The sequence below is a fragment of the Helicoverpa armigera genome, chromosome 13 (assembly GCF_030705265.1).
Source record: "Helicoverpa armigera isolate CAAS_96S chromosome 13, ASM3070526v1, whole genome shotgun sequence".
Taxonomy (NCBI): domain Eukaryota; kingdom Metazoa; phylum Arthropoda; class Insecta; order Lepidoptera; family Noctuidae; genus Helicoverpa; species Helicoverpa armigera.
The window spans coordinates 7,880,859-7,906,260 of record NC_087132.1 but is presented as its reverse complement, the minus strand read 5'-3'; the positions used below and the strand labels follow the sequence as shown (position 1 = coordinate 7,906,260).

At 39.5% G+C, this 25,402-nt stretch overlaps 1 protein-coding gene across 4 annotated transcripts in view; it reads right to left on the bottom strand.

Annotated features, from left to right (window-relative positions):
• Positions 1-337: 337 nt before the first annotated feature.
• The window catches only part of LOC110370744 (inactive pancreatic lipase-related protein 1), a 28,217-nt gene continuing 3,152 nt past the window's right edge, over positions 338-25,402 (bottom strand). The window contains exons 1-9 of one of the 4 annotated variants that reach the window (XM_021326670.3): positions 9,000-9,362; positions 8,623-8,680; positions 7,057-7,195; positions 4,405-4,518; positions 3,496-3,647; positions 2,925-3,145; positions 2,497-2,559; positions 1,892-2,048; positions 338-1,566 (exon numbers count right to left, since the gene is read on the bottom strand). In XM_021326670.3, coding sequence (XP_021182345.3) covers positions 1,464-1,566; positions 1,892-2,048; positions 2,497-2,559; positions 2,925-3,145; positions 3,496-3,647; positions 4,405-4,518; positions 7,057-7,195; positions 8,623-8,680; positions 9,000-9,108 — 1,116 coding nt within the window. In that variant the 5' untranslated portion in view covers positions 9,109-9,362 and the 3' untranslated portion in view covers positions 338-1,463. Of the gene's footprint in view, positions 1,567-1,891; positions 2,049-2,496; positions 2,560-2,924; positions 3,146-3,495; positions 3,648-4,404; positions 4,519-7,056; positions 7,196-8,622; positions 8,681-8,999; positions 9,363-25,402 lie in introns of those variants that run through there. The other 3 variants (XM_021326671.3, XM_021326672.3, XM_021326673.3) reach the window with 3 other exon arrangements.

The window sequence follows — 25,402 nt, the reverse complement described above, 5'->3', positions numbered from 1 at the left end:
GTATTTAATTTCAAGAGATGCATCATTAAGGTTTGAGCAATATCAGAAAACGGGAAGTATCGCTTATGATGAAGAAATAGAAATGTTTCGATCAGAAAACTGGAAGCCGACTGTCAAATGAGAGTGCTGCAACGATGAGAATGAGTCAACGGAATTTGAATATAAAACAAAATAATGACAAAAGCCAGTTCAAAATAATTTGACGTGTGATAAGAACGAAAAAAAAGTATACAGAGAAGAATTGAAGAATGATATCTACTGGATTAATTTATGCAGCGTCATATATAAACCCAGGATAGGATATAAGTTTGTCTAATATAAAAAAAAATACAAAGTAATATTTTTCATTTTTTATTTAAACTGACATTCAAATCAAGTCAACAACAAAATATATAATATCATAAATGTCCTGCATTTAAATTAAAATATAACATTGTTCCCTTAAGTACCGATTGAACACTAATAAATTACTAAAACTATAGAAAGTGTGATGTTATACTTACATATACATAATGTAACTTTATAACTTTTGTAAAGTTTTTTTCGATGCAATCTTAAAAATACATATACATATGTATATTATATGCCTATATTATATAGTATTGTGCGTTGCTACTTATAACATTGAATGTGTTATTATTTTTAGGCTCTTTATAATTTATTTTCTATAAATATTTTGTTTGATAATAACTAGGTACTATGTAAGTAGGATTTAGGTAATTTACTTTTTGATTGCATTTCAAAAATGTCTCAAAATTACAGTCGGTGAATAAGATAAGTATAAAATAAAAGTGTGTCTCTAATACGATATGGGTTGGTTTTTATTATATTTTACAGCTTTTATGAATTGGTTAAGTACTTTTTAACAAATAAAAATTATATTTTGTCGTATATTTTTTATATGTAGCCCCTAAAATAACAGAACACTAAACTTGCTGATATTAGATACACATAAAGTTGTACACCATTGACAAAACCCTTGATTTCACCCTTGTCTTAAAAATAAAAATACTATGTGATAAAGACTCTATTTATGTACTTTTATGACATACTGCACCTATTTTATATTTGATTTACACAACTTCAAAATTAAATTACAAAAGAACGCATTTGCTTTTTTTTTCTACAAAATAGTTGTGTATGTGATGTATAGCATAGTTAATTCAAATTATTTTGTGATCTAACGAATTTATACACACTGTTTAAGTATTTTGTACAACTATGAATTTATACGGAGAAATATAGTACTACGTTTGAATTTGTTTCATTTTTGTTAACGACATTACTATAAAGATCTTATGCAGTATCTAGTTGTAATTCTTATTGTTTTTGTAAAGGTACAACAACATATTTGTGTTTTTTTCATAGAAAATATCCGACACCGATTTGAGTATCGTTTTTTACATCTAGGTACTTTTAAAGAGTTTTTCTTACTATTGAATAAATCTTAAATGTAATTATTATTATTTTTTAACGGAATTCTTTTTGCTCTTCGGGTAAAGTCCATCCATTCCTTTCCCGAATGGTGTTTCGGAGTTTGTCGTCAAATAATATGATCCTTGGGCACTGGAATAAAATATAATAAATATTAAGTATTTGAAATTGTTATCTTCAATTGATTTTAAACCTAAAATATTTGAACCATTTTTTTATAACACAGCCACGGGCCCAAAAATCTTACTGCAATTAATTTTTGAACAAATCAATTAATCTAGACGGTACACACATAGCTACGTACTATGTGTATGCCTCTAGATTATTTGTACCTGTTTTCTGTATTTCATTATAACCAAAACACACGTTTAAAAATAAATGAAGACATTAAAAATAAACATCCCAATAGAGAACCTTCTCCATTTTAGGAAGTCGGTTAAAAACGACAATAATTTACCTAGTATCACAGTTGAAGCCCATGTAAACCATTCCTTCTTCAGGGTTGGCATTTTCTCTAAACTTATGGTAAGATTCGGCAGGTGAGGCTGGAAACGCCTCCGGATTTATTACTGATTCCGCGAAGAATCGCCATGACCGCCAATGACTGCAGAGGTCTGAAAATATTAGAAGGAATATTTAGACAAACAAGGAAAAAAATGCTATGTTTTGCTGAGACACTTGTCTGTCTTTACCGTAATTCCTCACGGAGGTAAGAGACATAGCCATAGCCGGTGCTAAGTTAAATATGGTCCTTGTGCTTTTGCTACTATGGTTTGTTTTTGAAAGTGCTATAAGTTAAAGATGTGTTTTATACCACCACCTTTGTATCTTTATTACAATAACGTCACCATGTTTGCTACTACCTATTTGTTTTTTAGCTCAAAAGTCTTGTCTATTTTTCGATGACCTGTATTAATTCATGATACAGTGCAAGAGAGATCTTCCTTCTTCCAAAACTTATAGCGTGTCTTAATACGCCCCTGAATCCCTTGTTTCTTACTTTTTAAGTATCAAGCTAAGGAACATCACACCACATGAAGTAAATGTTGAAATTCTACCTACTCTTCATCCGTCTAGCGTTTTCCCGCGAACGTTTGCCTCGTCTCTCAGTGTTACCAGATGGAGCTGAATATTTTTTACAATTTAGGATAAAGGTCTAGAACAATTTCACGAATGACGATACATATAATAATGTAATATTAAGACTGAAAGAATAATTAGATAAATCGACTAAGCTAAATAAATGGAAGATGGACAAGCAACACTTTAGCATAGATATTGCAAAAGCATTTAACATATAAATTATAAAATGCTGTTAGTAACTTCTGAATAAAGAAGCAACACACGTGGTTGACGCTAGAAGTCGACAATATACTTTATTTAAGCAGATAAATGAGAATGATAGAAGCAGAATTCTGTGGTTAGCTGGCACTCAACGAACTCAAGGATTAGAACAAACTTAATCAATGTACACAAGTTTACGAACTTACTATCATCGGAGAGAGGTATAGGTGCAAATCTGGGGCATCCTGGCTGTATGCTCTTCCCCCCATTGGGCCAGAAGTCAGCAGTACCAGTTCTGACGGGAGCGCCGTAACCACCAGCGTCGGTATGGATGACGTCCACGAACTCCGCATCTTTAGCGTTCACGTGCTCCATCACCACTCCGTCAGGGTAGAAGGCTGGAAAAGCAGGATCGAGTGCTGTTAATCTGAAATTTTCGTAGGCTGATGTTAACTTGGGAGATAAGGTGTAAGGGGGTAAATATTGAGGTCATTGACATTTAATTTTGGGCTTTATAGATAGGGTGACACTAATTAGCTACTATTTTTGTAAAGAATGGATCCCTCACACACAAGGCCCTTTTGCATGGAAATATTGATAACTGAAGCTCTATAACCGTTGCTTAAAGCTCATAACTATTAATACCACTCATTGACATCATCATTTCAGCTGTAAGACATCCAGTCGTTTACTGATAAATGAAGGTTCTCCTTATAAGTATATCCCTATTATCACTGAAATCTTTATTAAGATAGAATGTGAAGACTAATTACGTACCTTTTAACTACTTTATTGTATTTCGTCTTAAGTTCCCTCGCAGTGTATCCAGCTACGTGGCTTCCTAAAGAATGGCCTATGACGTGGAATTTTTCTAACAGAAGTCCAGAGTCTAACAATTTGTTTAGTTGCTCAGCTGCCGCCATTCCGACCTGGAAATGAAATTATCAAATTATTAGTTTAAACAAAATCTCAAATATATTTAAAATACCCCAAAGTCTCTTTAGTCACCGACCATCTACTATTAAATACAAGGATTTAATTACAGTACCTACAAACAATCACACTAAATTAGTATTTAGTAATATCGAAGACATGGCATACAAATGAAGGTCACCAGGTTAACAAGCCATCACCTTTGGCGTAGGTCTAAATTATTCATATGTATATTAAATGTACGTATTTACTTGTATATAGAAAAACAAAACAACATGTCGATTGAATACGCATAAGATGGTAAGAAAATTCCGTTATGATATCATCGTTGATTTTTTAGGTCAAGCCTATAAGATATGAATAAACTTAACCATCTAAAAATTGCTTTGGTTATTGACACAAATGGAACTTTTAAATGGACACATCTTATTCATGACATCTTGCAAGACAAACTATGTGTTTATTGCGCCATCAAAATTACGTATTTAAGTACAAAATTATTCTTTTGGCATCTAAATCTGAAAGCTGTCAATTTCCATTGCCAAAACTGTGTACTGTGTGTGTGTATGCACATAAAACGATTAGTAAACAGAATTTTAAGCTGCAATAAAGAGCATTCGCCTCTGCCAATTCCATATGAGAAATATTAAGGCTCTTGAAATATAAATAAATGCGTGGATTTATCTATACATATATGGGCCATTTAAATATATGAATATGTAAATGCGCAGGTATGTCTTTATGTTATCTTACCTTTTTCGTGTTGCGCGCGGCATTGACTAAGTATGAACCGTGGGCCATGTTGGACCAGTCCAATAATATCACGTTTGTACCCGGTCTGGCTTCCAAGTACGAGCTCACCATGACCTGGAAATAAAAAATGATAAATTGATTACGTTATTAAACATTTTTGCTTAGGTATGCAATGCAATGTGGTTTAACTCCATCAGTTGCACAAAGCTCCATTAATGTTAAAGCTTCTTTAAATCTATTGCTGACTCTTTCTTTGTCAACAAGATAAAAAGTGTCAGCAATAGGTTTTACCTATTGCTGACATTACGACTACCTAAATAAAATTACTGATGATGATGAAAGATGGCTTGACTAAGCTAAATTTTCTTTTATTTGGAGTGGGTTTATGGCAATAGTGCTATGAAGAGAGTCGAAGTTAGACCTCTCGTCTGCGAGGCTAACGATTTAGCCATGAGTTATTGCCGCTTAAGTTATCAATAAGTTACGAATTACGATGTGATTTTCATACCGATTCATCTAACCAATAATCAGAGGTCATAAAAACAGCATGAGCTTTAGAGGATGATGGCATTGTGGTTTTACACCTACAAAATTACCTACAGAAAAAATGGATTCCGATTTTTATTGTGGTCTAATGGCATTTTAAATAGTAGCCTCAAGCATATATTTTGCCATCAATCACACCGCTTTTCCATGGTTTATTGCTATGTTTAGATAATGTTGAAAAAACATAAAACAGCTGACAACTAAAGCTCATATTGTCTATATGTACATGGTTTTAACCCTAACATATTCAATGGCTTAAACTTGGTAAATATATCGACTTAAACACTAGTTATATTTGTATAAACACGATATATCTCGGTGATCAACCCTTCCGTGATTGTGCAACCTTATCCCATCCCATGGCACCAGATAGCGTAATGGAAGACAGATGTCTTCCTGGTAAAGGGTTAATGGCGAGATAACATAGAACGCGTAGGAAATGTCTTTAGAAATCGGTCTTTTAGACAATAGTGATAAACTCTTATAACAAAAAGAATAAAATTACATGTTAACCAGGACCGTTTACCTATTTCATTGTTCACATGAAATTTAAAGTCTCTATTTCTCTGTTTCGTTAATTAGTAACAAGTAATGAGTTTGATATCTAAATGTGTGTCAGAGACAGAGACTGGCCGCTTTATTAAATCAAAAATTCTTAGGTTAGAAATCTATTCCCTTCACAAGAATGAAGCTCAACAATATAACCTTTCTTGGCAGTTGGACAAAAGTTATTCAAATCAAAACTACCAAACCTGCCCCTGCATTACAGTCTACATGAATCGATACATTTAAATCATTCATAAAATATTTTGTATGCAATACGTAAAGTGCCGTGGTTGCACATCTCGGAATGCACTGTATGAATCATAAGAACGTGAATGTTAAAATGTAACTCGCAAAATGGAATGTAAGTACGTGTTTGTAGTGAAAATATTTTAACTGATATTATTAGTGGTGATAAATCACGTGAAAATGTAAATAACAGTTCTCTTAAATAGCTATACCTAGCAGTTTCCTGCGAATTTATGTGCGTCCCGAGGGAACTGCTTCGCTCACCAGTACTTATATGAAGTCTTTCTCAATAAATAGACTAAGATAGTCTAGTCTAGTGAAAGAATGCTTTAGTTCGGACTACCTAGTTCTTGTCGAAGTTTTATAGTATAAATATCGAATGATTTTGTTCTCCATGGTACGTGAAGATATGCCTAATATGTACATATGTACCTATACACTTTATTCCAGTAAGTAGATTGATCAATCTTTAGCCTAACAATCTGCATACATAGCTATAAATCCCATTAAAATATTTTTAGAATGAATCGGTCGGAATGCGAAGAACTCTCAAAATACATTGCAATCAACACTACGAAGCAATTTAATTAGTAAATTACGGCAGGATTGCTCATAAATTAGTATTAATTAAACGGCTTTTGGCGTGCTCGGTTTAGCGGTATTCCGCTGCTAACCAAACTATTCATCATAGAGAAGATAAATTCATAACATAAATACATAGGTATTTAGATCATGTTTGCGTTTGAGTAAAACCATAACGTTTCTGGTTACTATGTATGATTTATGGTGGTTGATGGTCTGTTTCCTAATATATTAACGTTGACTACTTTGAAATGAGATACTGATTCAATGTATCGAGTATGTAGCAACTGGCAGTCTTTGATTTAATGCGACTAAACTGCAATCAATGAAAGAAAATGAAAAACATTTATAACTGAAAATAGGAGCATATTACTTAAGATAAATAATTTAAAGCTTGCGGAGCTCACATCTTTCCTGTGTTTATGTTTTTAAGTATAAAATCTGTATTGCATAATTATTACTAGATATTCCACAACCCAAGGGACAACTTTCCACCCGGAGAAAAAGTAGCTGTAAACATAAGTTTTTGAACTGATTATACAGTTATATGGTTTGCCTTTTTTTTAACGACGTCAAAAATCATCAAATGACCCCTCCCGCTGTGGGTTAGCAGCGGTGAGGGAGTGTCAGACTCTTACTGACTAAAAAAGGTCGTGTTCCGTCATAGGCCTTTCATGTACCAGGGCCGCGGTATCTTTTTCGAACAACCCGCAGATATATGGCTTTCCTTACCTGGATACTCTCCTGCTGGGCGACTTCAATGAACCCGTGGATGTAGAAGACGGTAGGGTTGCTCTTGTCGAAGCCTTTGATCTCGAACAGCCGGCTGGCTTGGCTGAGGGGAATGTCCACGTAATCGTCCACTGTTTGTCTGAAAAAGAAAAAGGAAGTTTTATTAGTTTATGCATGTCATTGTAAATTGTCTGCGTCAGGATCGCTGCCACAAATGACCGATCCTCTCGAAATACACATAGAGAGTTGCTACCTAATTGCTACCAGCTACCATTAGTTGTTACCAATTGCTACCCTCGTGGATTTGAAGATATTCAGAATCTAAAGGTGACAGCCATTCTGATATCAGGATGGCTGTCTGATGATTCTGATATCAGTGTGATGTACAAAACGTTTCTTGTGTTCTACACGCTATAGCACGCAGTGGTTACCAATTGCGAGCGTACATTTCCATTTCTGTAACCTTTGTGCGCGAACATTTTCTAACAGACTTATAAAACTTAAAATGTTCGTGATTGTTGGTGGCTCCTCACTATCATGTAAGTACAAAATTTTGACATCAACGGACATGAACAATTACAATAGGTTCGTGCAGAATTTAAATATCGACGCAGATGGGAAACGAATATTTTATCTTGAAAATTCAGTCACGTTCGGTTACATTTACAGTTGACGGTTCGTGTTTGGCCTACGGATCTAGTCCAAGTGCGGTTCATTCAATGCATAATGCGTTTTCCCTGTATCTTTTACTGCCTGCCTTACTGTTTTAGGGTGCGTTTAGACCAAACAAATAAGAGCATTCCTTCCTGATCCTATTGAGCACAAGCACACTACAAACTCTTAGTAGGCCGATAGTTGTTTGGGCTCGTAGATCAGTGTGAAAATGAATGTTAGTACGCACATTACAAAGATCATGGACTTAGCCGGCATCAGACCTAAGATTTTCTTTTAAAAAAGGTTGGCTTTCCTTCGCGTCTACTGTCTTCCGATTGTTAAGTCTACAGTGTGCTCGTAGGCCAACTTTGAACATGCTTGAATCAAACGTACACAGAACTAATCTATTTATTCACAGCATTTAAGCATTCTTTCTCTATAAGAACCTCCTTATAAACAGGTTGAGCCTTCTTTATTTCCAGAATGGTTTTGGTTTGAACGTACCCTTACTGCCTTACATAGAATTGTTTGCATTGACTAGATCGCGTGACAAACAGTAATACACAGCGTTTTCCAATAAGCATTCAATTCTCCTTTACCGACTTATTGGCACCGAGTCATGATTACATTTTCTTTTTCTATTGGACTTATGGATATGCTGAGCTATATTGTCCTTCCTTTTATTTGAATACTGTTTTAAACGGAAAATATTTAGTAAGATTGTTAGGGTTTCATAGGATTATTTTAACGCGTTTCATAACTGCTTCGTGCTCCCACACAAAATGTAATCTGTTCCATGTTTGAAACAGATTGAATTTCTTTCGTTATTAGAGGTATGAGATTAGCGAGTTCAAGTAAACAAACTTCAGATTTATAAGATTAGAATAGATAAAGAATGAAACATAAACTTACCCATTATAATATCTCAAATAAATGTCTTCAACTCGATTTGTCCTGTCCGGCAAGATTCCTGAAACGAAAAATAAATAGATTTAGAGTTGCGTTAAATATTTGAAATTCCTCGAAACTAGGTCAATATCTAATAATACTCTTGAACGTCATTCTTTAACTTATGTACTATATTTTTGCGTTTTTAATTTACAAAATACAAGTCGAAATACTTTTGAGAAGTTGCATTAAAGAAAAATGCCATTCCATTGAATTGGTCTTGAAACATAAATAGTACGTAATTAAAAAAAAAAACTTGTTCTGCACTATCAATCACTTTTCAATAGTAAAGTTAATGGAAAATGTTTATTTAATGCGTTATCGAGAAATCTGATTATTACCAGGATTGGTGCCAATATAATCTACAGTGCCCGCAACACTACCGCCAGCTAGTATTTCCGTCGCACCGAACAATATTAAAAATAAATAAGCGATATTCCTAGAAAACATTGTACGTTTCCACTGCGGCCTATTTTTATCAGCAATTCTATAGAATTTTCTTTCACCACTGAGGATTAAACTTTTCAACAATAATTATGTTTTTTCTGGAACTGAAGCTATTTTTAACGCACTGTGAAAATTGTATAGGAACTGAAATGATAATGGCAAGTTCCCACAGTTATATACATGCGAAACTCAATTTGAATAAATAACAATGCAATTTTGTTTCAATATTTATGCTGAATTATATTGCAATTTACTTCAATTGACAGCACGCGAAGGTACCTTAGAGAATGACAGATATGTTCATTTCTTGTTTATTTGACTGATCTTTGATCGTTTGAGATTGCTTACGGCTACGTCAGTTGGTAGCTACTGAAATGAGTGAAGGTAAACAGTCATGGATATTCTGATTTTGCATTTACCACCGTCGGCTTTGGACAAAGTTATTTTTGATTTTATGTCACATTTTGCCTTGTAGGTACAAATATATGTGATTGAAGTGCAGAAGGTATGATCAAACTGTGGAAGACGGAAAGATAGCTAGAGATGCACATAGGGATGGTAGGACAGCCATCCTCTCGTAAGTCAAGCAACGTACGGTGGGCGTGATCCAAACGACCAGTTCTTAGGAGTTTTTGCGTTATGATATCTCCGCTAGTCATTGTGTTCTCCAACAACAATGAAACTGATTAGTTTCCCGTCTATGGACTTTTAACAAATGCTTAATTAAAAGTAGTTTCTATTTAATAAAAAAAAAATGAAAGTAGCTATTTCATTCCATAATTTACCAGTATCAAAAAATTTTTTTCTTAGTTTTAATAGACCATTGTTTGCCGATATTTTATGACTAAAATATCTTAAACTCAATTTTCCTTCAGCGTATGACTTCGTCGTAATTCGTTACATCAGTACGTCAACAGGTGTGTTACATTAACAAAGTTACTTTTATAGCTGCGCTTATTTTAGGTTTCATTTGGAAATGGATTTGACTGTATTGAACTGAATATAAAATGTCTGGAATTTCCCTTTAAACAATGACAAATGAAGGGTATTTTTTTACAATGGCCTAGAAAATCATTAAGCAAAAAAAAATGATTTCAAAAGTTTTCTCTTAAAATAGGAATTAATTTAAGTGTATACCTGTATACGTAAAACGTGAAAAACTAATTGGTTTATGCAAATATCCGTGGCGTACACTTGAAGAGGCCTATGTCCAGCAGTGGACTGCGATAGGCTGATGATGATGATGATGATGAAATATCCGTGGCATCACGTTTGAAAATAAACCCAGTAAACATTACTTCTACTTTTCCTACCGCAATCAAACTTAAGGTACTTACAAATAAAAATATTGGCATATAAACATACCCTTACCACACGCATAGAGTGCACTCATATGAAGAGGCGTGTTGACGCGACACCGCGACCCGGGTAAGGGGCAGCTGACCCGGATTTCATCGTAAAAAATTCATGAATCTTCACCATTGATGTTTACTACTAAACGGCTGTTTATTGCGCTGTTGTTTTTTTTAATAGAAATCAGTGTTTTTTGTTGACACCTATTTGCTGGTTTACGTATACATATGTACTTAGTAGGTACGTAACTAAGTAGGTAACCTACTTACTGATGAATGCTAATTTTTTATAATTAAGTGCGTTAGGCTTTGGGAGAGGCATTGTTTTCTTGTAAGTATTAACACATTAAAATTACATTTTTGATTATGATAAACGAAAGTGCAATTAAAACGACTTCAATCGCTATTTTTTCCACAAGCATTCTTCAGTTATAAAACTTTTCTTACGCTAGGTGCATTGCTGACTGAACTGTTGACTGTTTATTTTTTTTGAATAAAACGAAAAGGTGACGTTGTCTGCATGCAAATATGTGGGCGATCCACATATTTTCGATATTTTCTTTTATATTTTTTAACAAATTGCATGGCTGCTTAGATTAATACCCATAACTTTATTGTTATAGTTTTTGAGTATATATTTAAAGAAAACATTTCTGTCCTTTATAGTTTCTTTCACATTAAAACTTAAAGTAATTACTGTTTTATGGTTTAGCGATAATAACACATATGGGAGTGGGAACAATACAGCTGAAAGGAAGTAGTTGAATATTTAAAATACTTACTTCAAGTTGAGGCAAGCTAGACAAAAGACTTTTGATATTAGTACTGAAATAGATCACCTAATTACTGGGCTGGTTTTTAATCATAGGTCCTTTGTAAGTTTGACATTTACAAAGTATGGACTGGTAAAGTTACCAGAAGTTAGATATTCTTCATAGAGATTTGATTTGAAATTATTTTAATATAATGCTAAAATAGATAATTTGAAGCTTGTTTGTATTTTTGCGTTTCAGAAAACTGACGTGACCTAAATGCACAATCCTACTTTAGGACATCTTCGACTTGCATAAAAGTACGAATCATGTATACATAGGTGTGTAGAGGCCAAATATTAATACTTACTGAAACTATTAACGTTAGCAAACATGGTCATAAAAATACTTTAATTTAATAGAGTGTGTTGTTAATAAAGCGATCGTAGATAGGTATTCCGCGATAGGAATCGATGAGCATTACGAAATTAAGGCCGATTTGCACGATACTCTTTATATTTCTGTGCACATACAGTACTTTTCAGTGTACATATTTTTAGATCGCTTTATCCACGGCATATAAAACATTAGCGAGATAAAAAAAGTTGTAAAGCACTGGTACTCAGCTGCATCTGGTTAGACTGGAAGCCGACCCCAACATAGTTGGGAAAAGGCTTGGGAGATGATGATAAAACAGTATTATAAGTGAGATACAGGGCGATGGAGAAACAACAATGATTTCTAATTTAAAGTAAATGATGTGTAAATAAGATTGTTTGTTGTGCAAAAATATACAAGAATCAAAGTTTTGAAACTAGCTTACTGTTGCGATTCTACTTGACATAAAAATAAACATTGTAAGTTCCTATTAACACTGGTATAGTTCACATAGGTACTCGTGCAACCAATCTAGTGGGCTAACAAAGTTTTCAAATTGGCATAGGTATGCTCCATAGCTTACACTAACAATATTGCATACCTACACCTAAATACCTGTACCTATATGTATAGGGGTACAAATAGGGTGACCCCGCCTAGCAAACGGTGTGGATTTTTTCGTTTTATTTGAGACTTGTAATGATGTTGACTGAGCGATCGATAATCCGTGTATATTCTGGATAAGGCTTTATAAAAAGTACCTCTTATTTGAATTAACCTTGCCATATTTTGGGTGGTTTTCAGGAATGGTTCCCTTAAGTCAATGTAATTATTTTTCGCCTGATAAAGTCTACATGTGACAAATCGCTTGGTAACTTCGCTTATCGTGTCTTTAAACTTGAATGCTACCTTAGTTTATATGCAAACTAGCCGTTTTCATGCGGTGTCACCCGCGCCCCGTGGTAACTACTGCCCGTACCGGGATAAAACATAGCCTATGTTACTCGTGGATAATGTAGTTTTCGAATGGTGAAAGAATTTTTAAAAACGGTTCAGTAGTTTTTGAGCCTATTCATTACAACCAAACAAACAAACAAAAAAACAAAGTTTTCCTCTTTATAATATTAGTATAGATAAACCTGAACATTAAATGAAAGGTGTTCTGTATTAAAGTAGTCACGGCACTTGACCCGCGTGCAGCCTAAATACCGGCTTGTTTCAAGGCAGGTAACTTATGAATCTAGACTAAGCGGCAGCAGACTTAGTGGGTATTTCAAAATGCGTTGTTATTTACTGTGGAATTCTATAACTGATCTTGTTGTTGTTTAGCGATTAGAGATTGATATTTGACATCATTTACCTTTATGGAGCTAATATCAAAATTCATTTATTTTAGCACGTGGTGATTTTTTAGGTGGCTGGTGCGAAATAAAATGAAAATAGTGGTTATTCTTGGAACATTTTCCTTATCATTGCTTTTACTCAATCATTTTAAGCCTTTCCAGTAATTCATTCATGTGACAATCACGTTAATTAGGTTTTTTGTCTCTTATACTTATTTAAAACCATTTATTTATTCATATTTTTATCTAAAGGCGACTGTTAACGACCTGAACCCGGAACCCAAATTCATTTCATTTCAAAATCTTTCCTACATACCTAGTTGATAACAACCACACGGTATCAGCTATCCTATTCTCAGTTGATCTCGTGTCACGCATTGTTTGAACGTTGAAACGATATGGTGCGCGCACGCATCCGTAATAATTACGGAATAGATGTAGAGCGAGCGACTGTCAGATCTTAATTATTTTATAAAGGTTGAAACACTGTGTGTGTATCTACCTTAAAGTGTGTATGAGCGATAGACTACTGCGATGCTGGACTGACATAGAAAAGTGGTATTTATTGATGTCATATTGAATATAAACTAAGACACGATGGTAAAAATATAAGTTTTTGTTTAGCTATGTTATTTTCAAATACAGCTGCAACTACAAAGTAACCATCAGTCAAACTTCGTAACCACCTTTTGTTCATACCCACTGCTTCGGTTGTTACTGGCTCTTGGTCTAGCAGATAACACGCGGCTTTTAGAGTGAAGCTACCGAACCGTATGGATACGGTTTGGTAGGCTCTAGGGCTGTAGTTAAACCCGGTGGAGTTTCTGGTCTCCAACCGGGCGCGTCCCCAGGTGGCGGATAGGGGAATACCGCACAGATATGTGCGGTACCGGGTTTACTCGGCGCGGACCAAAACCAGGTGATGGGATTGCTCCTCAGTAGAGAAAGCGATCGCGTGCGGCAGGTTCGGTCAGTCAGTGCTACTTCTGCTGGCTAGACGTCGACTTCGGTTACTGTCGGACAACCCGTAAGCCTCATTGAGCGGAACGGGGGCTCTGTTTACAGGGTCGCGAGGAAGAAAACCTCTATAAAAAATCACTAAGTTGTACCATCCAGTCTCTCCTGCCTTGGCGGGCCGCTCGGGTGGTATGGGATTCGCTCCTTGATCTAATCAGGCTGTGAATGTTGAGGGGTTTTAGCCTACACCTTTGGTGATACATACGATCTGCCCTGCTCCTGTAAGCAGGCTAGAATTTTTGGAAGGGAATGCACCGTTTGTGGGCCATAGCTATGGTCATCGGATGGTGCGGGTCAGGGTTATACTTATACGAGTATATATTATATTTTATAGTGTACATATAGTATTAATATTATAATTATGATAAATATATTACTGTATATATCTGTATGTATATATTGAGACGAGAATGTGGGAGATAGGGACCTCACCCTTAAAAGGAACCTTATGGAAATGGCACATGTAACAGATAGCGTACCCCAGGGAGGTACCCAAATGGGAGAATCCTCCACAGACCCGTCTAACGGCTCTGTCTGTCCCGCGTATTCTGGGGGGGACAACATTTGCCACAATTCTACCAACGACCAAACGCGCGAAAACCGGATACCGATTATTGATACTGACCGATTGGATGATGTTTTTAAAAAGATGGATGGAAATACTCCTTGTGATGTAGAGTCGCTGGGTTCTATGCCCGGCACATCCGCATCACTGGAACCTTGGTCCTCCAGGCTGAGGAAAATTGAGAAGCGGCAGTATGAGGCGGCGTCCAGTGACGATAAATTGCTGCCGCCTCCCAAGGTGCCGACGAAGGCCAAGGAAAAGCCTGGCCGTCATGGAAGGGGACGCTTTTGGCGGCCAAGTACGTCGCGCTTAAGTGACGAAAGCGATACGGACACGTCTCAGGCCTCGATTGAACCAAGGATCAGACGAGTCTCTGAAGCGATGGACGTGGAAGCCGCATGCTCCTTACTGCCACCTACGGGCACCGACAGCTCGGCGGCAGGACTGGAGCGGACAGGCATCCAGAATGTGGAGGTTCTTCTGGAGTCCATCCGGAAATCAAAGAACCTTAAAGGTACGAGTCAACGTACCATGAGAGAAGCGGCGGAGCAGGTGCGCTGCTGCGTCGAGATGCTCGCTGCCAGGAGTGCCACAGAGGAGACTAGCCGCCTCCAGCTGGAAATCCAGCGCCTGAGGCAGCAGGTTGGATCCCAGGACAAGGAGATTGAAGCTCTCAAAGAGGAGATGCTCTCGTTGCGTCTCCACTCAGTTAACTTGCCACGTCAGCAACCGCAGCCGTCGATACCTTCCACCCCGGAAAAGTCCACAGTAGACGACGAGCTGCTGCGTGGCGTTATTGACCGCGTAGGCAAAATGTTGGATGCTCGTATGGCGGGGATTGAAGATCGCCTTCTACCACAGGTGAATCTTCGCCCTCCATTAGCAGCCGATCGAAAGACGGCAGCCCAAAAACAGCGGCAGAGTGCTGCGGCTGGTACAAGCCAGGCGTCCGCAACCGCAACTGTCATCGCGGCAACTCAAGCCTCAGTCTCAGAGGCACCGTCGTCTGCGCAACCACAGCAGGAGTGGCAAACTGCCTCTAATAGGAAGAAAGACAGGAAGAATAAAAAGAAAGCGGTTACGTCGAAAGAGGCCGCTGCCACCATCTTAGGCGGTGCTAAGCCCTCGTCGTCTCAAGCCAAAGGACGGAAGAAAAATAAAAAGTCACGGAATCGACGCAGAAAGCTTCGCGAACCGAAGTCAGCTGCCCTGGTTCTGACGCTTCAACCTGAGGCAGCAGAAAAGGGGCTTACCTACAAAGATGTCCTGACAAAGGCCAGACAAGCGGCCAATCATGAAGAGAACGGTATCACCGACATCAGATACCGTCGAGCTGCAACGGGGGCTCGACTTTTTGAGTTCACGGGAGCCAATGGCGCTGCAGAAGCGGATCGTGTAGCTGAACAGCTGCGCCAGATCTTTCCGGAGGGCATCCGGATTTCAAGGCCAACAAAGTGTGCCGAACTGCGCATTGTCGGCCTTGACGATTCTGTCACCGAAGATGACATATGTGAGGCGGTTGCGCGCAGGACGGGCTGCTCCCAGGAGGCGGTGCGCGTCAGCGCAATTCGTGTTGGTCCTGGAGGAGCCGGTTCTGCCAGAATTCGGTGCCCCGTAGCCTCTGCCAAGATGTTAGGCGAAGCCAATCGACTTCTCGTTGGCTGGAGCTCCGCAAAGGTTCAGGTTCTGGAGACAAGACCCATACGGTGTTATAAGTGCATGGGGTTAGGACATACCTTTCCTCTATGCACTTCTACCGTGGACTACGCCGGACTTTGTTACCGCTGTGGAAAACCAGGTCATAAGGCAAATACCTGCACTGACGATCCCCATTGCCTGGGTTGCGAGGCAGCAAAGCTGCCCGCAAATCACGCAGTAGGAGGAAAGGGCTGTAAGGCCCCAGCCAAGCCAAAGAGGGGGAAGACGGCCGCCAACATCCAGGCCACCCCCCATAGCGAAGTATTGCCAGACCAAAGGCAACAGGAGATAGAAATGATTATCGAGGACTCTAATGGACCAAGTCCGTAACCACAAAATACTCCAGGCGAACCTAAATCACTGTGCCGGTGCACAGGACTTGTTTCTGCAAACCATGGCAGAGTGGTCGATAGGCGTGGCCGTAGCTGCAGAACCATATTTTGTCTCTCCTCGCCCTAACTGGGTGGGTGACGTGGACTCGTCTGTAGCTATAATCGGCTCAGCGGATCCCAACTGCACTCCTCCTACACTCAAGGAAAGGGGCTCGGGATACGTTGCAGCTAAGTGGGGTGAGGTCATCATCTTCGGCGTATACTTTTCTCCGAATAGGACCCTTCCCGAGTTTGAAGACTTCCTTGACAGACTTGGGGCCTCTGTTCTTCGGATGGCACCAAGCCAGGTCTTGATCATGGGGGACTTCAATGCGAAGTCTACTGCATGGGGCTCCTCCCGACCTGACATACGAGGACGTGTTGTCGAAGAATGGGCGGCGGTAACTGGACTCGTTCTTTGAATAGGGTCAGTTAACACGTGCGTGCGGTGGAACGGGGGTTCAATAGTGGATCTCACTTTCGCTACGCCGGCTCTGTCCGCGCGCGTACTAGATTGGCGGGTTGTGCAGGATACTGAAACCTTATCCGACCACAGATACATTCGTCTGGATGTATCTGTGTCTTCATACAATGACGCTGCTGCTCGACATTCGAATGCCCAAAAGTTTCCACGATGGGCACAAAAGCAGCTTGATAGAGAATTACTGGAAGAGGCCGCCATTGTTCAGGCGTGGCTATTGCCACCAACACGCTCAGAAGCGGCCGACGTCAACGTCGGGGCCCATCGTTTCCGGAGCGCCATGACGGCGATCTGTGATGCGGCCATGCCTCGTGTGCGCCGGCGACCTTCTAAGAAGGAGGTCTACTGGTGGTCTCAGGAAATAGCGGGCCTCCGGCAGGCCTGTATTCATGCGCGGAGGTGCTACTCTAGCGTCCGCAGGCGACGCCAGCGCAGCGACAGCCTTAACATCTTAGAGGCTGAGCTTTATGAGACGTACCAGGTTGCACGAGAAACTCTGCGGGTGGCGATAATTCGGGCGAAAGACCAAAGCAGAAGCGAGATGCTGGATGGCCTTAACCGCGATCCCTGGGGACGCCCGTATCTCTCAGCAAGGAACAAACTTCGTGCTCAGGGCCCCCCACTTACGGAGGCCCTCGAACCTCAGTTCCTTAGCCAAGTAGTGGAAGCCCTATTTCCCAATCGGGCAGAACATGTACCTCCAGTTATGGCTCCGCCTGAGGAGGAACAGCACGATGAAGAGGAGATCCTGCCAATCACTGAGGCGGAGATGAAAACTGTGATTTTGAAGGCGCGCTCCAAGAATAAAGCTCCCGGCCCGGATGGCGTACCCTCCAAGGTACTAGCCATGGCACTGAGCGATGCGATGAATGATCAGCTGAAGGAACTGTTCGACGCGTGTTTAACGTCGAGACAGTTCCCTGAGCCTTGGAAGGAAGGACGCTTAGTGCTTCTGCAAAAGCCGGGTCGGCCGCCAGATTCACCTTCGGCTTACAGACCCATTGTCCTGTTAGACGAAGCGGGTAAGATGCTGGAGGGGATTCTGGCCAGCCGTATAACTCGACACCTTAATACGACCGGCCCCAACCTGTCGGATGCCCAGTATGGCTTTCGAGCCGAACGATCGACTGTGGATGCCATATTGCGCTTGAAAGCAGAGGCGAGGGAAGCGGTCGCCGGAGGGAACGTGCTGTTGGCGGTGTCACTGGACATCGCCAATGCATTTAACAGTCTGCCATTCAGCTGCATAGGTGAAGCGCTCCAATTCCACGGAGTGCCTACATACCTGAGGCAGCTAGTGGCAGACTACCTGAGAGGACGGAGCGTCTGCTACCAGGGACGCGACGGGCGCATGGTACGGTGCTCTGTTACGTGCGGTGTTCCGCAGGGGTCAGTCCTGGGACCACTCCTGTGGAACATCGGATACGATTGGGCCCTGCGTGGCGGCTTTACCGCCGGGCAGGGTGCAATTTGCTATGCAGATGACACCCTCGTTACCGCTCGGGGTGAGACTTTTGACGAAGCAGCTCAATCGGCAATCCAGTGCGTGTCCCTGGTCGTCAGCCGTATTGAAGCGCTCGGACTGCGCGTTGCTCTGGAAAAGACGGAGGCCATAGTATTTCATGGACCCCGGCGTCGTCCACCTGCCGGGGCCCACCTTGCCCTTGGGACTACAAGGGTAAGAGTTCAAACCAAAATGAAATACTTGGGCCTGGTAATAGACCGATTGTGGAACTTTCGCGAGCACTTTTTACAGCTTCAGCCAAAGTTAATCAATGCTGCGTCCTCCCTTGGTCGATTGTTGCCGAACTCGGGCGGACCAAGCGCGATATGTCGGCGGCTTTACACGGGGGTGGTTAGGTCGATGGCGCTCTATGGAGCACCGGTGTGGGCTGATTCTTTGAGGAGTCCCTCAAATAGGGCTTTACTGCGTAAGCCACAGAGGATCATGGCGAACAGAGTCATCCGCGGATATAAGACCGTTTCTGCGGAGGCCGCATGCGCCCTGGCTGGAACCCCCCCGTGGGATCTAGAGGCACAAGTGCTCGCGGAGATTTATTCCCGGAGAGCTAATGCTCGCTCGAGCGGCGACTGTCCTCCGCCCGAGCTTGTGAGAAGATGGCGCGAGCAGGCGCAGGAGGATGTCCTGTCCGAGTGGAAGGAGAGACTGGCGGCGCCTACTGCTGGTCATTGGACTGCGGCGGCAATAGGGCCAATTCTCGAAGAGTGGGTGGGAAGAAGGTACGGAGTGCTGTCCTTCCGTACCACCCAAATTTTGACCAACCATGGGTGCTTCGGGTACTATCTGCATAAGGTGGCTAGACGGGAACCTACCCCCGTGTGCCACCAGTGCGGTAGTAGCCCGGATACAGCGCAGCACACCATTGAGCTGTGTCCCGCCTGGGACGAGCAGCGCAATGTGTTGGCGGCTTACACCGGACAGGACTTCTCGCTGCCGAATTTGGTGAGAGGGATGATCGGCAGCGAGGCCGGCTGGAAAGCCGTAGATACCTTCTGCGAACAAGTAATATCGCAGAAGGAGGCGGCGGAGCGGGTCCGTGAGGCAGACGCTCATGCGGACCCAATTCGTCGCCGGAGGGTGGGCAGGCGTCGGACGCGTTACGCCGCCCAGATGCCGCCCTAGCAGCAGCCAGTGGGTAGCAGACCGGGGAACTCCTGCTACCTGCATTGCACGAGCTGCTGCTGAGATGGATCGCCAGTAGACGGAGGCGACCAGCCACTGCCGAGAGGTCACGAAAGTCGTCTTTGGTCCTCGTGGCCCCTCTCTAAAAGGCAGAAGACGGCACAAACGCTGAGGTTTTTAGTGGGTGCAAGCCCCACATAACCTCACCGTCTCCCGGGCGTGTGTATGCGTCAGGCATTTTCCTCAGCCGAAACAAAAAGGGCTGTAGTTAAATGGAAATTATGTACCTACTGTTTTTTAATTTGTAGGCATTATTGCAAAGGCTCAGTCATTAAGTTCGATGCCTAGCAATTTTGGTCTGTTAATCAGTAAGTATTTTTAATTTAATTATAACGATGATCATGGTAAGATATGACTACTTTGTGTCTATGGAGTTTCTTGCCGGCTCTTCTCCAGGACACCATTTTTTTGGAACCGTGCAACTAGTGTGGCGTTTCATAGGAGCAAAGGTCTATTTGAAATAAAAACATTTGACTTTGTCTTTAAAGGTTGGATGACAGAGTGAGAAGGCTTATAGTTAAGTTGCCCTTATATTAAAGAAACTGCATTTTTAGCATGAAATAGTAAAATGTTTTTTTTTTCGGGTTACTTTAACTTAGTAGCAAGATTTATGAAATACATAGTCTAAGGATATACTCGAGATCATTTCACCACCCCTTCAGAATCAAAAGCGAGTTAATTCACAAGAAAACGGGTTTCACCGTTACGTAAAGATAATTACTACTACGGTAGTACGAGAAGATATTCTGGCGTAGATAAGTGGAGTGTTCGCGATAAGGGACAATGTATGAGTGTCGTGTTAATGGTGTGAGATAATGTTATCTGATACGCTTACTTCCTAGCGATAATTTTGACTATATTTTAAGTTTTTTTTAGCACTAAGTGCGAAATGATTTTTGGGTTTGTAAGTAAGAGTTAAATTATAAATAACACTATGGGTACTATGGGTAGGTACTCCCCTAAGGTGTCGGTTCTTGGGATTCTGTGGTTTCCAATAAAACAGTTCCAACGAAACTAAAGGTTGAAAACTGCTGTTGCTGATGATTTGAGCAAAATTAGACTAACCTAAGGAAGGCCTTGCCATGAGAATTTTAATACATACAGATAAATATCAGATATTTATAAGAGTCACGGGTTATCTATGTATCTAAAAAAATATCTACTTTCAAACTACTGTGGCTAACAGCAAGCGTATACAAATGTAGCATTGACCCAAAAACCGGAGTAATAAAACCTCAAGACTTCAAATTGAATTCATTGATAAGATAAGATTTTTGCAAGGAAACCGATTCCGTACTTTGGCTACTTTGAACTTCGTACTTTTTTATTGATAAACAAACCTGTTTTTTTAATTCAGTCACGTTGGAAATGTCGTGTGTGTCTTATTTACATTTACACGTTGTTTACATACTAATAACTTGTAGGTGCAATTTAGAGTAGGTTAAAGTAGGTACATACATGATTATAAACGCATTATGTTCCACGGTATTTTATGCGAAGGTCACGATTTTTATCTGATTTTGATACCGCGTGTTTGGGTACTTATATGGTGAAGTTGTGACTGGTGTGACAAATGGGAATGTAGCTTTATCTCTCTGTTCGCTGTCACGCTTAAATCCTGAGTCGTTATAATTATGTAACTGAGTATAGAGGTATGAAATATGAATAATTTGTGAACACACATAAAAACCTCACCTCTTTTGCGAGGTCGGTTAAAAAGCAATGTTCTTTCTATCTATACTCTATCTCGATTCACCACAATCGTGATTATTTTTCGACAACAATGCCTTTTAGCATTTAGTAGCTTTTGTATTCTAAACACGATGTTCAAATTAATATTGAACTGAAAACCAACTAAGTATAACTTTATTAGACTAGGTAGGTATAAGTATACAAGAGTTCATTTAGTACTCAAATCATTGATTAATATTCTACATGAAGTAGAGATGTCATCTACGGATATTGCATTCTGATACACAGCGCAGCTATGCAGTCGTGACATATGAATTTTAAATTACTCGGCCGCATTCATTTTTTCCCTCCCACTGACTATTCATTCATACATAGTAATAGCCTACAGCTTTGCTCGCGTAAATTAAAGGTTTTATTAAGCGTGAAACCTTACAGTAGTTGTGGTAGTTGCCTGTTTGTACGGTCACCGACATAATTAAGTTGGTCGAGATGTACCTAGTTATTTTTAAATCATATATGAAATTGAGATTTATTGCGATTACCTACTTCGTTTTATTGTACAGTTTTTTAGAGCACTTAAAGAAGTCACGCTTGATCACACCAACATATTTATACGAATAACAGAAAACTACACAATTTAAAACACACATTGGGAAATATATTTTAGTATAGAAAGGCACTGTACAATAAAAGGATTCCTGGTGAATAATTCAGTTGTCTCTAATTTTGACCGTGCTAAAAATAAATGTTGTAAAACTTTGTCCAGTGTCCAGTGAAGGTTCAAAGTACCATTTATTAAATCAAAATAAAGAGTAAAACAATTAACTAGGATATTTATAAATTAGAATGATAATAAAGAATGTTTCTGGCACGTGCTAAAGCTAAGAAAACTACATATGTTCGCTAATAGTTTTAATAATAAATCACGTATATTATTGTTACAAGTTCCGAATGTTGAAATGTTATGAATATTATTATAAATTATGTTACGCTTGAAATGCAGCCGTTGGAATGCTAATAATTAGAACTTTGGCAGGCGTGTAAATGAAATGTTGGGAGATTTAGGATGCTGTTTTGGAAACCAGATTAAATAGGGAAACGCTGATTTTAATAAATAAAGTATTATTGTTAATTCAAGAAATATTATCCCTTTCCAAATGTAAGCGGCTGATGTTTAGATCTTTATTTACGGGCCAAAGTAAATAAGACTTTATTTTATAGACATTGATGCATGATGATTGACAATTAATCATCAATTATCATCATTCAACACAGTTATTGACGATTAATATCGGTTCTATTACTCTACCCTACAAGTACATATTACATAGTTATCAGAAGAATGCTACAAATTGGTTCCATCAATCTGCGTGTGGCCGCAATCGATTTTATAGGAATGATTGCTCTGGTCAATTTATTTGCTCCATAAACATACTCATATGTCGCGTCCTAATAGAATACTATGATATATTTAAACATGACGAACGAAATTCTTTAAGGTTGCTTTTTGAAAGCTAGCTGCCGACTGCAATTGCCGACCGCACTTGCAGCGACTGCATGACAACAGTCGATATCAGAGAGGGACTGCACATGCTGCTGCCGCTTCGATCCAAAACGGTTTCATGTAAAGACATACTAGCCAGAAGTGAAGCTGCGGCCGATTTCATGCAGTCGCGGCATGTGCGGTCGGCAGTTGACATTCAAAATGTACCTTTACCGTATAAACACTCTTGAAAAAATATTTATTTCCGACAGGTTTTCCTGCAATAATATTAATAGGTACTTCCTTACTGCTATTTTTTCATTTTTTTATCATGCAATGTTATCAGTATTGTATTCATCGATGCAATAGAGGAAAATGCAACACACCTATATCAGTTTTAATTAAATTATATCGATTTTCAGAGCGTAACAGTAATAATATCTGTGTTAGGAATCCAAGTCATTATCAATTATATTGCATTTTCGCTCTGTTTCGTAATAACGAACCAAGGACTCGAATAATTAATGAATTCTATCGAAGTATCGAAACATTCCCTGTAGACCGGTTTGGAACCGGTTCTACCATACAATAGATGTTACCTGATCACTAATCAATTTGCGCTAAACTCGAGTTAACTCCTTTCGACCGTACTTTTTTTTCAAACCTACAAGATTGATTTGAACTTTTTTTACCCTTAGCAATGGTGCGTTTAGCTTTACCGATTTTGATGCGTTATTTAGCATAGTACCTATTTGTTAAAGTTAGTGGTATATTATGGTGATCTTCACACTGCCCCGCATCACGCTGCATCTTGCGTGTCGACGCACCTACGCGCGTTCCTGCGGGAGTGCAGATCTGCAACATCGTGCGGGTTTTTCACGCACTCACGCGCGTAGGTGCGTTTTGTAAATTCACGCACGGCGGCTTCCATTTTCAAATATACACGTCACGCCCATTCAAAATCACGCGCGTCACTGCGGGATCAGTGTGCCATACCTTGCGTTTCGCCCCGCACGGGGCTGCGTTTTTCTCCGCATGTATGTGCGTGATCCGCATGAACGCGCGTGGATGCATTTTCAGTGTGTTGGACTATGCGTGTTTTCCATACAAACGGAGATATTTCCATACAACGGAAAAAAACGCATCCACGCACTACGCTGCATCATGCGGGGCAGTGTGATAATCGCCTAAGTCGGTTTTGTCTCTTGGTAAAAAGTGGTGTTTGGTTAAATTTAATTGATTTCCCTAATGCCCAATTCATAGTTTTTAATCTTAGATTTGAATGGTGAAGTCAGCAACCGATTTTAGCAATGCCCTGAATAAATTTTCCTAAGGATATTATAATAAGTAAAATGATAATAGTGATTAATATTTTATCTATTGCGATCTTTTGAATAAGCGTCTTCTGATAGTGGGGGCGATTAATTTATTAATAATGCTTATAAGATATGAGGTGATTATTTGTATATGATAAAGAATTAGCAATATTTGTTTATGAAATGAAAATCATTTTTATTACACGTGTATTGATAAGGATATGTACTAAATCATTGCCTGAGTGCTCCAGTTTAAGCAAAATCTTATTTTTTTACAAAGCAGAGATTTAAAAAACCATTATTTTGGACATCAAAATAATAAACCATGACAATAACCTCATTTCAGTTACAAAATAAACCAGTATTTTTTTCTAGAACAGGAGAAATTGCATGTTGACCTACCATACAGTACCAAATTACGTTTTTAGTACTAGTTTTCGAACATAAAAACGTGAACATTCAAAGCTGGTTTTAGTGTATAGTTATCTAGAAACTGGAAATATTTATTTACCAGTTTTTTTATAGTCCTGGCTAATATAAAATTACCACGTGCTTTTATGAGTCAGAAACTTATCTTTATAGTCATAAGACCTTATAACAACAACAATGAAGAAAGTTGTAAGATAATCTTAAGAGAGAAACAGGGCTTCATAAAAAAAAAAAACTCTTTATTTAACTGTCTTTTAACTGTACCAATAAAAATGTATTCAACTTGTGTCAAAGATTAGGTATCTGAATTTAAGTAAAAAGGATTATATATGTAAATGCGTAAATTAGAACTAAACAGGACTAAAAAGAAGTATCTGTTATGGACAGTTAGTTTAAATAATTCAAGGTAAGGAATATTAATTAACAGAATATATTGATTTTGATTGATAAAATGATTTCTACTTTGCATTATAAGAACAACACAGAGGCTTGTATTTGTAGCTACTAACAGAAGCCGTAAATTATTGAGACATTTCAATTAAAACGTTCATAGCCAACTAATTTACTACTTAGAGTCAATAAGAGGTTCCATAGTTCACAAACGTGAGTCAGTAACTGTCCTTACTAACTACGAGTGGTTGTGCAATGGGACCGGTTATTAGGCCAATAAAACCGTACCGACCGACCGGACCGGACCGGACCGGTTAATTATGTGC